The sequence below is a fragment of the Lepidothrix coronata genome, unplaced genomic scaffold (genome assembly GCF_001604755.1).
Source record: "Lepidothrix coronata isolate B3197 unplaced genomic scaffold, Lepidothrix_coronata-1.0 Scaffold60, whole genome shotgun sequence".
Lineage (NCBI taxonomy): Eukaryota > Metazoa > Chordata > Aves > Passeriformes > Pipridae > Lepidothrix > Lepidothrix coronata.
The window spans coordinates 1,170,277-1,183,228 of NW_016690240.1; the positions used below are offsets into that span (position 1 = coordinate 1,170,277).

Below are 12,952 nucleotides of genomic sequence, written 5' to 3' on the forward strand. Positions count from 1 at the left end.
GTCCCATTCCCCATCACTCTTGATGGCAGTGCCTTCAAAATAAAGCAAGAAAAGTCTTTTTGCACTAATAGTGGAAAAAAATCACCTCAGGTTGAGTCACCCATGGTAGCTGCATCTGCGTAGGCTGCTGATGGAGGCAGAACCAAAACTTCCAGCCACTGCCAGCACCTGCCTGAGCCCTGCCTGCTGCTGGGGATTGCAGCAACAGCTGCAGGGAAAGGAGGTTGAGGGCAGATGGCACGAGCACGCGGGGGCTAAAGGCTGGAGGGGAGGGGTTGCTAGGAAGGGATGTTAGCTGACTCTCTGCTGTTGGAGTTGTTTATATTCAGACTTTTATTGTTTTTTCTCATCTTTCAACAAATTAAAACCAGCAAAATGATAGTTCATGTTCCTTGTGTTTTCTGGTAAGAAGGCCATGAAAAGGTGTAATTTTGTATAGCCTTCAAGATATGGGGAAATACTGTCTACCAAAAATACTGTCTGGATGGGGTGAAGTAGGAATAAAATCATCTAACTACAAAAATCCTTTTTCTTAGTGATTTTTTTGCTTGATCTCTAGCAGGTTTCCAGTACTGTCTGTTAATCTTTGTCCTGTTTTCTGAATGACATAAAAATACAAATTTCTTAAAAACAACATCCCCCCACAACACACTCCCCCTCAAACAAGATGAAATATATTTGTTTGGGGTTTTTGATCCCTTAAGGTTCTCATCCCATGTTTATGGAAAGAGTTGAGCTAGGTTTTTCTTATTAGCCCTTTGCCCTTGGGCTGTGACCATACTCAGTCTCCACTCAGTAGTCAGAGACCTGTTAGAGAGTTTTCTCTAACTTTTATTACTATCTTTTAAGCGTAGATAAGTTATAAGGCTCATAGTTAGTACTGTGAAACTTTAACATTAGTTGCTATAATACCAGCTTGTTCCTGTAAAAATACCAGCCTTTTGTCCTTTGAAATAGAATTTTAAATTTAAATCATCTGTGAGATGCTAAAAACGAACACTGCCTACTTTATATAATAGGCATGCTGTTCCAAAAAGGCTATAGAAATATCCTTTTCAAGTAAAACATCAAAAGATTTTTAAAAACTTAGCTTCCTGAAACAGCAGAGTGCTTATCACATAAATAGAAAAGATAGTACTTCGTATTATGTGTCTTAAAGACTTTCACATTCATTAAGCATTTGTGTCTTGAACTGCCCCAGATGAGGAAATTCTGTGGCATAGCAGTATTAGTAATGAGATTTTAAAAAATATGGAATTGGGAGACTTAACTTGTGCGAAAGTCACAACATGAAACAAAAGTGAATAACATGTAAAATTAGGGTGGTATTGCAAGATTAATTGAAGCCCAGAACTCAGATTTGTGTTCTACTGATGCTGCAGCAGCCTACTTTGTAACATCCTGGATGGCTTTCTCTTTCTACCACTAAAGTTAGCAGGCCAAAGTATCTTTTCATAGAATCATAAAATATTAAGGGTTGGAAGAGACCTTTAAAGATCATGTAGTCCAACCCCCCCTGCAGTGAGCAGTAACAGCTTCAAGTAGATCAGGTTGCTCAGAGCCCTATCTAGTCTGACCTTGCGTGTTTCCAGGAATGGGGCATCTACCACCTCTCTGGGCAACCTGTTCCAGTGTTTCACCACACTCGTGGTAAAAAATTTCTTCCTTATATCTAGTCTAAATCTACCCTCTTATTTTAAAGTCATCACCCCTTGTCCTGTTCCAGTAGGCCCTGCTGAAAAGTCTGTCCCCACCTTTATGGGGGCCCCCTTTATGTACTGGAAGGTGCTATAATGTCTTATCTTCTCCAGGCTAAACAACCCCAAGTCTCTCAACCTGTCTTCATAGAAGAGGTGCTCCAGCCCACTGATCATCTTTGTGACCCTCATTTGGACCACTCCAGTGGGTCCATGTCTTTCCTGTGCTGAGGGCTCCAGAGCTGGGTGCAGTACTCCAGGTGGGGTCTCACCAGAGCAGAGTAGAGGAGCAGAATCACCTTCTTTGACCTTCTGGCCACACTGCTTTTGGTACAGCCCAGGATGCAGTTTGCTTTCTGGACTGCAATTGGATATTGCTGGGTCATCCAGCCTTTCATCTAGCAGTACTCTACAGTCCTTTTCCACAGGGCTACTCTCAATTCCTTCATCCTCCAGCCTGTACCAATACCAGGGGTTGCTCTGACCCAGCTGCAGCACCTTGTACTTGGCCCTGTTGAACCTCATGAGGTGCCCATGGGCCCACTTCTCAAGCTTGTCCGGGTCCCTCTGGATGACATCCCATCCTTCAGTTGTGTTGACTGTACCACAGAGTTTGGTGTTGTCTGCAGACTTGCTGAGGATGCCTTCAATCCCACTGTCTATATCACTGATGAAGACATTGAGCAGTATTGGTCCCAGTATTTTAAGAGATCACTTGAAGCAGTCCATGCTTCCTTTGGGCAGACTGATTTGTGTGATAGGATTCATGAAAACATTGGGTGGGCAGGTTTTTTACGAACATCTTTTTATACAGTCTTATATAAACAAAGATTTCATTTTGTTGAATGATAAAATGCTGTACCGACTCCTTCACAGGAAGGATGTATTTTTGGGTGTTTCTAATACGTATTCTCCTTTTTCTTTGTGCCTTTTTAAAGGATTTCTAAGATATTCAAAAGATAACAAACAAACTTAACTTCTGTGCTGTATTGGAGCTATGCAGAAATTCGTTACCACTAAACTAATCTTGAGGTTTCCTGTTTGTAGTTCTTCTGCAACACAAGATACAAGGTGCTGGCACGTAGCTGCAGATGTATTAGAGATTGGGATATCAGATACCTTGTGGGGCCAAGAGAGGCAAACACTGCTTAGCAGCTGTCAAAGACATCCGGCTGCAGAAACAAACCTCAAACCTAGCAGCATTGTGCCTGTGAACAGTGTCAGGCCACACAGAGGGGAAGGGGGTCTGAGGTGTGTGGGGTCAGGCAGCAAGGTCAAGTTACAAGTACAGCTCTAAATTATCGGTTAATTAAGACTGATCCTTCACTTTTTTTGAAGGTGTAGAGCCCGCTTATGTTTTTAACATGAAGTATTGTGTAAAAGCCTTGCACTTGCAGTGCCCACAGAAGTGGACCGTGGCAAGGCTGTCCAGCCTGGGTGCACGAACCGTAACGCCTCTGGTGTGATTAGTGTTTCCACCAGGCTGTATCGCCCTCACTGTTTCATCTATAATTATGCCTTTCTGTTTTGATTTTCTTTTTCCCTCATAAGTGACTCGAAAGGAAACCAAGTATTTTTTGCACCTAAGAAGAAATGTCCTGTGTGGTGTCAGAAAGGCTCATGGTGCCTGCTGAGCCTGCCTTTGAAGTCACTCCTGCACTGCAGCTGGGGCTGTCCCTCAGTTGGTTGTTATCTGTCCAACTTGGATAGATGGGTAGGCTTAAACCAAAAATAAGTGGAAAATGTGCAATTTAATTTGTTCATGCCTCTCTTTCTTAAAACCCTTTTAATAAGTTGCACATCCATAATCTTCTGGTATGCTGTGTAGGGTGTTGGAGGGGTCCTTTGTATTTTATTTTTCTTTAGGGTTAGAGTTTGTCTGACTACTTAGTGGTGTTATCAAGGATGATCCAATTTATGCTTTCAAATTAGTGGTGCAACTGTAACTCTCCAGAACAACTTCATTGCTCCATGTTTTCCTCAGAGTGGATGCAAAAATTGTGGTAGCTTTGTGGATGGTTTTGATATCTTGGGGTATATTTGAACATTGAAAGTGTTTAACTTTTCTTATTACTTTTATATGCTAGTTAATGGCAGAGAAGAAAATGGTTGTCGTTGTAAAATAATCCAATAGTGTAGAAATAAGTATTAAACATTTTTTCTCCTACATCAACCTAATGTTCTAATTGTAGTCAACCCAATGCTCTATCTAATTCTTTACATACTCTTTTGCTAATAATTAATTTATTCCAGTGCAATTTAATACATTTTTTGTAGTTCTTGGTGAACTGAACTACACTTCTTTTGATTCTTTCACTTTGCATTTCCTGCCTTGAGCTTGTTGCTATCAGTTTTTCCTTTTCAAAGAATGGACCAGGGAGAGGGGACACAGAAAACCTCTAGAACTTTTTGCCTCACTTTTTGAGGTTATTCTTTTAACCATATAATACTTCTTTCGTAAATGCTAAATTTTCAGAGTAGGTTGGAAATTGTAGTAAAACATTTCTCCTTCACAATGGATTCGTTTATTTACATCTTTGCTCACATTTATTTTTTACAGCTTCCCTCCTAAAGTACCGACAGCAGCATCTATTGATTGTGACTGTGTCTTCAGTTTGCACATCAAAGTAAACTAGATAATAATTACTTGCACTTACTCAGCTATCGCTTTTAGTTCTCTAGTCAATGCATCCTAATGAGACCTAATAGTGAAATACCCTAAATTAATTGTCAAGCTTGTGTTAAAACAGTTGGCAATTTTAGGCTGTCCAGGTGTGTGGGGATTTTTTGCTCAGGTAGTGGTTTGACACCTTAGAACTGCATAGCTGGGTGATGAATGTTTGGTCACTACAGCTATTTAGTAAGTTCCTTTAAAATAGGGAGTAGTCTTACAATAATTTTTGTCGCTGTGACCTCTTTCCAAAGAAATGTGTCCCTTGGGGTGGATTGACACACATTATATGCAGAATTAAAGTGTTAAACTGCAGAAGACCAGTTGGACAAGGTGGCCTTTGTCATCCATCTCTGTTTGTCCAAGCACCAGCAAATAGCTCAAGTAACAGAGCATGGGAAGGATTTTACTGGTTTTAACAAAGGCCTGTGATTTGCTATAATTTGGGGCAGTTTGTTTACTCTTTTTAAACCTCTGCATTGTGAGATTTTCTTATAGCAATCATTAGAAATATATCTTTCTTGGTTTAGGTTAACTTTGGCCTTTGAATGAAAGAGATTATATTTTCCTGTTTTTTCAAATGTATGCCACTGGAAATAGCTAAAAGTATGTCCAAAAGGTGTATTCTTTTTCACGAGTGTTTATTTGAATTCACATTTCTGTTTGTTTTAATGCCTGCTGAGTTCTGTCTTTGTGTTTGGTGTTTTACTGATCCCAAAGAACTGAGTGAAACAATTTCAAATGTAGAGATGTGCTTTTTTGAAATCTTTCTGTATGTCAAAACTACTCATCCAGGCTGATTTTAAAAAAAATAACCACACTCCCCCCCACACACAACAAAAAAAACAACTGTAAGTGAAAACAAAGCTGCAAACTTCCTGAAACAGTAGGCAGAGATTGCATCATCATAAATAAGAAGGCTTCAGATTTAGAGAGTACATCAGATTAAGTGATCTAATACAAGTTATTAATTTCAGAATACATTAAGTACACCTGTTTTCTATGAAAGAGGCCTTGGTGAAAAGAGACTTTTTTTAATTTTCTGCAATTGTGCTACCTTAGAGGACCAAATCTTGCCTATTTGCTATAGTTTATGAAAGATTAACCAGGTGGACACCAGATAGCTGGCCTGTCAGCAGCATGTGCTGCAGGGTTCAAAACCTGTTTTGCTTTTCAGAGTTTGGGGACAGGAAAAGGAGAGGTTGTTCAGCCTTCAAAATCTTAAGAGAAAACTGTATGTCATCAGCTAGCTTTTTGTTCTTGCAATGCACTTAACTAAATATCATATAGTAATTATGTCTTATTTAATTTTGTATAGCCATTATGTGTTTTATGTACATCAGTGTCATGTAAAAGCCTCTGTATCAATTTTGTCCCTTTCTTTCAGTGTGTCTTAGGAAGACATTCAATTTCAGAACAGTCTATTATATCAATTGGCACTGCCTATTAATAGAATTTTTGCTTGTTCCCTTGGTGAGGGATTAAATTTCAAGCATTACTGTCAGTAATTTTTCAGTCATGTTCCTTTTCGCAAAACAAATTGTGAACAAGGAGAGCAACTACTGCCTTTCTCGCTGCATCTTTAAAGCTCAAACATACCTCCTGTTTGCACTAACCTAACTAATCCTGACATAACCATGAGCCTTCCTCCTGAGGGCAAAGTAAAAAGTGCTGCTTTTCTACCCATTTGGCCAGGGCATTAATCTAGTTGTAATGTTAACTTGTGTCAGTCTATACACAAAGATTCTAGTTCAGGTGGCATGCTGATATGGATCCTTTTTTGTTTATTGTTGTGGGAGAAACACATTAGTCCTATATGGGGAGGGGGAAAGAGCAGGATGGTGAAATCCTGGTTTGGTAAGAGAGAATGAGATCTGTGTAACAATTATGTATAGTCAAATATTTAAAATGACACCAGCTGAGCAAATCTTTCACATGAAAAATTACTAGTAGATTTACAAGTTTTTCAGAGCAAATTCTCTTAACAACCTCTACATTTAAGTTTCCATAATCTCCAGTATTGCTTGCATGGTTCAGTTTTAAGCATTGCTTCAAAATGGCATAGGTGGGGTTTTGTCTGTTTGGTTTTTTCCCCTGGCACTGCTAAACTGTTGAATCATTGATAGTTTATTCGAACATAAACTTTTCCTTTCTGGACTTTCTTCTGATAGTCTATGCAGGAGCTACAGTACTAGATATTCCACTGACGTCTGCCTTTATTCTGCCATAGGATTAGTTAATGTTCCTCACCTGTGTGAGCAGGTATAACTGACTTGACTTTTGCTGGGTTTTTGTTCACTGCCTTCCTAGCCAGGCAGATTTTTCAGTTTTCCCCTTTCTCCCAAGGGTGATTTTGTGTAGGAAAGTTTTCATGTGTGCTTCTGCAGTAGGGCAGCTGTCACTGAAGACAGGACTCCTCTTGTAACAAAATCTAAACTGGAGGGATGAAACAAAATGGCTGAAAATACCTGAGCTCAATCTAAACTATATTAGTTGTAATATTTCAGCAATTACCGACAATTTACAATGTCGGTAAAATAGTGTTTTACTGCTGCTAACAGTGAAAGAATTGCTTGGTTAAAAGGAGTTGGAGGTGTGTATTGGTCACATAGCTGATGTAAGAATTACCTTTTTGAAGATCTGGGTTGTGGAGTTTGCTCATTTAGTGTGGTGTCTTCATTTTGGGTTGTTTTTGTTTTTTAAGGTTGGAAGTTGGACTGCCATAAAATAAAGCAAATGGCTACTTGATATGGTAAGGTAAAAACCAGGGCTACGTGAAACAATATTGTACAGAGGAAAGCCTGTGTTGTATTTGATACATTTACAGTTCCTTGCAGAAGTATTTCAAAGCTTTTCACTTGTGCTCTTTAAAGTGTGGAATGTTATCCCATCATGTATGAGGAGAAGACTGTATCTCAGTGCTAGGTTTTCTGAGCTTTATGAGGAGGAACTTTCCAGAAGGTTGTATGCTCTTTGCAGTAATGAATTTTCATTTTCTTGATGTGAAGGAATCTCATCTTACCATCAAAATCTGTAGGGACTGTGGTATTGTTTGTTGTGCAGTCTATAAGCTGTATGCTAAAGAAATTTCATATTTTCAGTGCATATCCGGTTTTATGGGACACTCAGATGTTATGGAAGGATTTGTTGTTGTTTTTTCCTTATGTTTTTCCCCAAATCTAGTTATTTGGCACACAGCTGTGTTGCAGAAGCCTTTCAAAACTACTAATTCTACAGCCCCCCTTCTGGGAAATAAATGTGTCCTTATTCCCTTACTAGGAAATCTTAGCTCTGCAAATGTCACAGGAAGAACCGTATTGTCCTTGAGGAAGAGAGTCTAATGATGTAACCATAAGAAAATAATTTTAAGAACTTTAATGTATTTCCCCACATCTAAAAAAAACCCCCAACAAAATAAAACAAAACAAAACCCCTCCAGCAAACAACCCCCCCAAAATTCAAAACAAACATCCCCCCAAAAAAAACCCCAAAACTAAAAAAATATAAAACCAATACAACTAAACTCCACACACATACATACAGTTTTAAATAGACAGATGTTTAGCTGCAATTATACTATGTATTTTGACTGTAAATCCTGTCCCCACTAGGGAAGAAAAGCTTGTGCCATTAAGCATTTGGTAAAACCTGGAGTACTTTACTGAAATGGGTTCTGTGTGAGCATGGCATGAAACTTGGCTTCTTGAAACGTCTGCTAAAATTGCATCATGCAAGGGGTCTGCTTGTGAAATGATGTAATTTCTCGGGTGTACTGGAAGTTTTACTGGAATTTAAGAAATCAAGTAGCTTTGAGCAACCTGTCCTGAGTGAATGTCACAGGACTGCAGTTGGTGTTGTCAGCCTTGATATGTGATCTCTTCCTATGGTTCTGTCCTCGCCCAGCACTCTGGAGAAAGACTTGGCAACCCCTTTAATAAGGGTCAGTTTTTTATTTCTTTTTCTTCAGAGGTGTAGGAAGAGTTTAATAGTTTTCCATCAGTCACTAGTCAAATATTATACCTAATGTGGTTTTTTATTATTAATATGCTGTAATATTGTTAGATCATTTTAACTTGCCTGTGTTGTGAAAATAGCCTTTTTTAGAAGGGGAGCCTATTTTTTATCAACATCAACCAACTGCATTGATGATGTCCTATTTTTTTTTGTTCTCCATGTCCCCAGGAATAGTAAGAATTGACCATTTTACAATCGCTGAGATAAAATAAACTAATCTAAATTGGAGAGATGGATTATATTGAGGATGCCAGGCTTCAGAACACGCTTGATTGCAGTCCCCCTGTGGCTACATGAGCTTATCGACCTGTACGCTCTCTGTCCATTTTATGTCAGAGGGCAGAGCAGTTTATTGGAGACTGAGGTCCAAAGCTCAGGTTCTCCTCTGTCATTGCCAGATGGGATTATTATCTTAGGGGAAAAAATGGTTGAATGGTATAGTGACTTATTTCTTGTAAAAGCATCAATTCCATGTGCATAAGTCACACCCTGTTTGAACTGTTTCTTCTCAATTGTTCAAAGCATGATAGCTCCTTTTAAAATTCATAATGTTATAATTATTGTATATTCTTTCTGTTTTCTGATTGGAAAATGAAAACTTAAACCTGTTGATCTCAGCTTCAGATTTTCAAAAATTATGTCCTGCATTGGCCATGAGGGGTCACATTGCTGGTGCTTGCTAGAGCTTTGCTGTCAAATGATTTAGCAACCATAGTTCAACCCTATATGATGTTCTCCTGGAAAGACAATTGATAAGAGGAGGCTATTAAATTATAATATAGTCCACTATCATGGTTTATGATTATAGATTAACTGAGGAAAGTAGAGTAGACAAGCTAGGTTGTCTACCATGCAGTTTTTGTAGTTTGTATTGTAGCTCAAGGGGGAAAGAGTGTGTGTGTGTCTGTGTGTGTGTGTGTGTGTGTTACAGACTGCTGAAGGAACCCTTCCAGAATATAGGTGATATAATTTACATTCTGAATAGAATCTCTGAATGAGGTTTGGTTTTTAATTAGCTTTCTGTACATAAACTATTAGGTATCAGTACATGTAAGACCTAGGCAACAAGGTCAAATCATTTTACAAAGATCCTTGGACATTATTAGTTTGAAGTACTCTGGGACCTTTTCCTACTAATCAGTAGTTTGAAGAAAACTACACCTTTTACTTAAAAAAAAAAATCTGCTACATTGATTTTCAAATATGTTCTCACCTCCTCCCACTCTCTCTCATCCTCCTCCACTTTCCTCCCCCCCCCAGCTCCTCCTGGCAGCGATTAGAAACTTTTTGCTGACTTCTCAGAATTTAGAAGATAAATTCAAGATGTTTTGGTTGGCATTGTAATATGTTTGAATGTCACTGGTACTAGCATGGGATTTTTCTCTTCCTTGCACACTATTGTGCTCCCTCGCATTTTTCCTGGTAATTGCTGGGACCCATAGGACCCATAGGACCCATAGGACCCATAGGAAAACATGGAGGCACACAGCTCTCTTTATGCAGCTTTATGCAGCTTTGAAAAAGTTAGGTGTTCTTACAGGTGACTGAAAGAAGTACAACTCGTTCGGTCTTAATGGAACTCTGGATAGGCTTCAGATAGGGAAGAAATGAAATGCAGCAGGTATTCTTCTCTACCCTGCTGACTAATGCCCAGTGCAGGACTGTGCTGAGCTGGGACCTTCCTGGGAACAAATGGGGGAGTGAAGGCTTCTCCTAAAATGCAGTCGTGTGCCACCTGCATAAAACATGGTGAACAAAAGCTTACTAAAGACAGTACCCTCTTCTTGATGTCAGATTTCCCTGTGAGTTACATCACTTCTTGAAGTATTTCTTGACTTTATACTAAAAAAAGATGGACAACCTTGTTAATTGAAGAAAACTTATATATATAATGTTAGTATGAGGATGAGGAACTGGGACAGAAGGAAAATATATTTTTGGAATGCAGCAATTTTTTTTCCCTTCTCAGATCAGAACTTGGAATGCCAGGTGTGGGGTAGTTTTATGATGCTATATGCAAAAATTAAATGGATTGTATAAATTATTTTCTGTTAATGTATATCTGGATGATATTTTATATACATTCAGAAAAAGTGAATGTAATACATTATGATTAGAATGTACTATCGAGGTGTTGTCATATTTTAGTGGCAGAAAAAACGAGGTCAGTATGACTTCCCTTCTTTTTAAAAGAGGTTTTTCTCTATATAGCCTTCCTATTTTTCCCTAGCCTCTTCATGCTTATTTCAGAGGAATTCAAAGATAAAAATGAGTAAGAATTACATGACATAATTTACTGATGATCGTCATTTAATATTTTGTTGCAGAAGGACTCCATGAAAGATGACAGAAGAAGTTATTGTTATTGCAAAGTGGGATTACACTGCACAGCAGGACCAAGAACTTGACATCAAGAAAAATGAGCGTCTTTGGCTATTAGATGATTCTAAGACATGGTGGAGGGTAAGAAACGCGGCCAACAAAACGGGATATGTTCCATCAAATTATGTGGAGAGAAAAAACAGCTTGAAGAAAGGTTCTCTGGTTAAAAATCTAAAAGACACATTAGGTAAGTCCTTTTGTATTTTGAAAGAAGTTTAGTAGACTTGATGGGTGTCAGACTGGGAGTGTAATATGCGTATAAGTATATTTTTAACATGCCTGTTTGGATTTTCTTAATCCTTAGTTTGAGGTGACGTGGTGAATGATTGAAGGACTGAGAGAAAGACAGAGAGTAGTGGGGCTTGGTGGAGAATCATGTGTAGAAATCTGTAACAGGTTTTCTTGCATCACATCCAGCAGAAAAAGATGTTATTTTTTATTCCAGTTTGTCAGAAATTGGGTATTTTCAGTGGCTGGAGAACTGTGTTTTCACAGAGATGCCAACTGCTGAATCTTCTCCTCTCATGCCAAGTCCTCTCACTTAGAAATAGATGGATATAAACTGGGTTGTTCAGCACAGCTATCATAGCCAAAGCTATGAATGAAAGCTTTATGAATGGGATTATACAACGTGGCTATGTACAAAGTCAGGAGTTAAGTTTCTGTGGTCTGAGATATTCCTTCTGTTTCCAAGTCTGTTTTATACCTGCACGTAAATTCTTCACAGCAGAGTATCATACAAATAAAATAATCTAGCATTGAAAAATGTTTATTTTGAAGGAATGTATTTCAAAGTCAGGTTAAATTAATTTTTCTCTATCACTTTTAATGATTGATTAGCAAAGGCTTTGTATATGGCTAGAAAAGGTTGAACATAGTGATAAGTGATCATTTTACATACGGAGGCCAAAAAAACCTACTAGTGGTATGTTAGGATGTAATTAATAAAATAGAAAAACAGGTACATGGAAGTGTTTTGAGAGGTCTTTGTGCTTGTGTTTTGTTTTTTGTCTGTGTCTTGCGAAGTCTTACATAGGGAAAACTTGTTGCAGACTGCTGTACAAAATGACTCTTCAACAGAAAAATTACAATTTGGGATTAGACTTGTTGGAAAGCTGAAAGGTTCACTTAAAAATAACATGGCTATAGCTCGTGTAGGTTTATCCTGTGCCAGTGTTGTCTAATAGATTCAGTTTCTTTGTCACTTCTTCATTACTGTGTTCTCTACTGCTGAGCTGCCATGAAGTACATGAAAATTGAGGACTACAGGGTGGGTGGTGAGCAAACAAGGTTATCATAAGATTTACCAAGCTAATATTTAAAACCATAGTCCTTTCTACAGATATTCTTGGAATATACTCATTACAGTGCCAGCAAATGTGATTATGCCTTTTAAAAAATTTATATAAAGAGTAAGCTCCAACATCAATTAACTGGTTAAAATCAAAATCCCAGGTGTGACTTTAAGCTCCTTTTATATAAATTTATGTTGTTTAAAATATATATTGTCTGCAAGCTATTTTATTAACAGATTGCAGTTCTGTTGTGGTAATATATCAAGAGTTCATGTAAAATGGGGGCAGTATTTACTTGATGTAAACATATTTTTATTTATATTCAACAGAGTGGAGGAACAGAGATGTGTCCTAGCATATGTGCATGTTTACCTTTTCAGTCTTAACAAAGCTGCATGCTGCAGGGTGCTTCCCTTCGCTGTCGTGGTGAACTGTGAAATGGTGTGAGAAAAAAGCTTGATGGTTTCGTGGCTGAGCCTTCGCTACTGTCACATCGTGCCAACCTCAGCCCTTTGCATGTACGATTTTTTAATTTCTGAAGTGCTGTTACAACAATCTACTGATTCCCTGTGCCTTTTTAAATGGTTTTCTCTGTGTGTTTGTTCATCTGAGGCTGAAACAACCTTGTGGTGGAGCCTGGCCTTTTCTTTTGCTGTGGCCACACCTAACCTGCTAAGCATCCGTGGTGTAAAGCACCTCTCATGCTTTTTTCTACTCATACATCCTGTGAGAGTAAGAAACTGCCTAAGCTATATCTAACTCACAAATTGACTCAGGGTTTTCTTGACATCCCTTCAAAAGAGGTGATGCTTAAGAGTATTCTTTTTTTTTATAGTAAGGTCTGTGAATTCCTTAGCATAATGAAACATGTCTGCACTGTGCACCACATATCT

General features: G+C 38.4%; 1 protein-coding gene across 5 annotated transcripts in view; it reads left to right on the forward strand.

The window, feature by feature from the left end:
- Positions 1-12,952, forward strand: part of NCK2 (NCK adaptor protein 2) — an 85,811-nt gene that overhangs the window by 40,990 nt on the left and 31,869 nt on the right. For 4 of the 5 annotated variants that reach the window (XM_017817390.1, XM_017817388.1, XM_017817393.1 and 1 more), the window contains one exon: positions 10,710-10,951. In XM_017817390.1, coding sequence (XP_017672879.1) covers positions 10,726-10,951 — 226 coding nt within the window. In that variant the 5' untranslated portion in view covers positions 10,710-10,725. The remainder of the gene's footprint in view (positions 1-10,709; positions 10,952-12,952) is intronic. The other variant, XM_017817391.1, reaches the window with a different exon arrangement.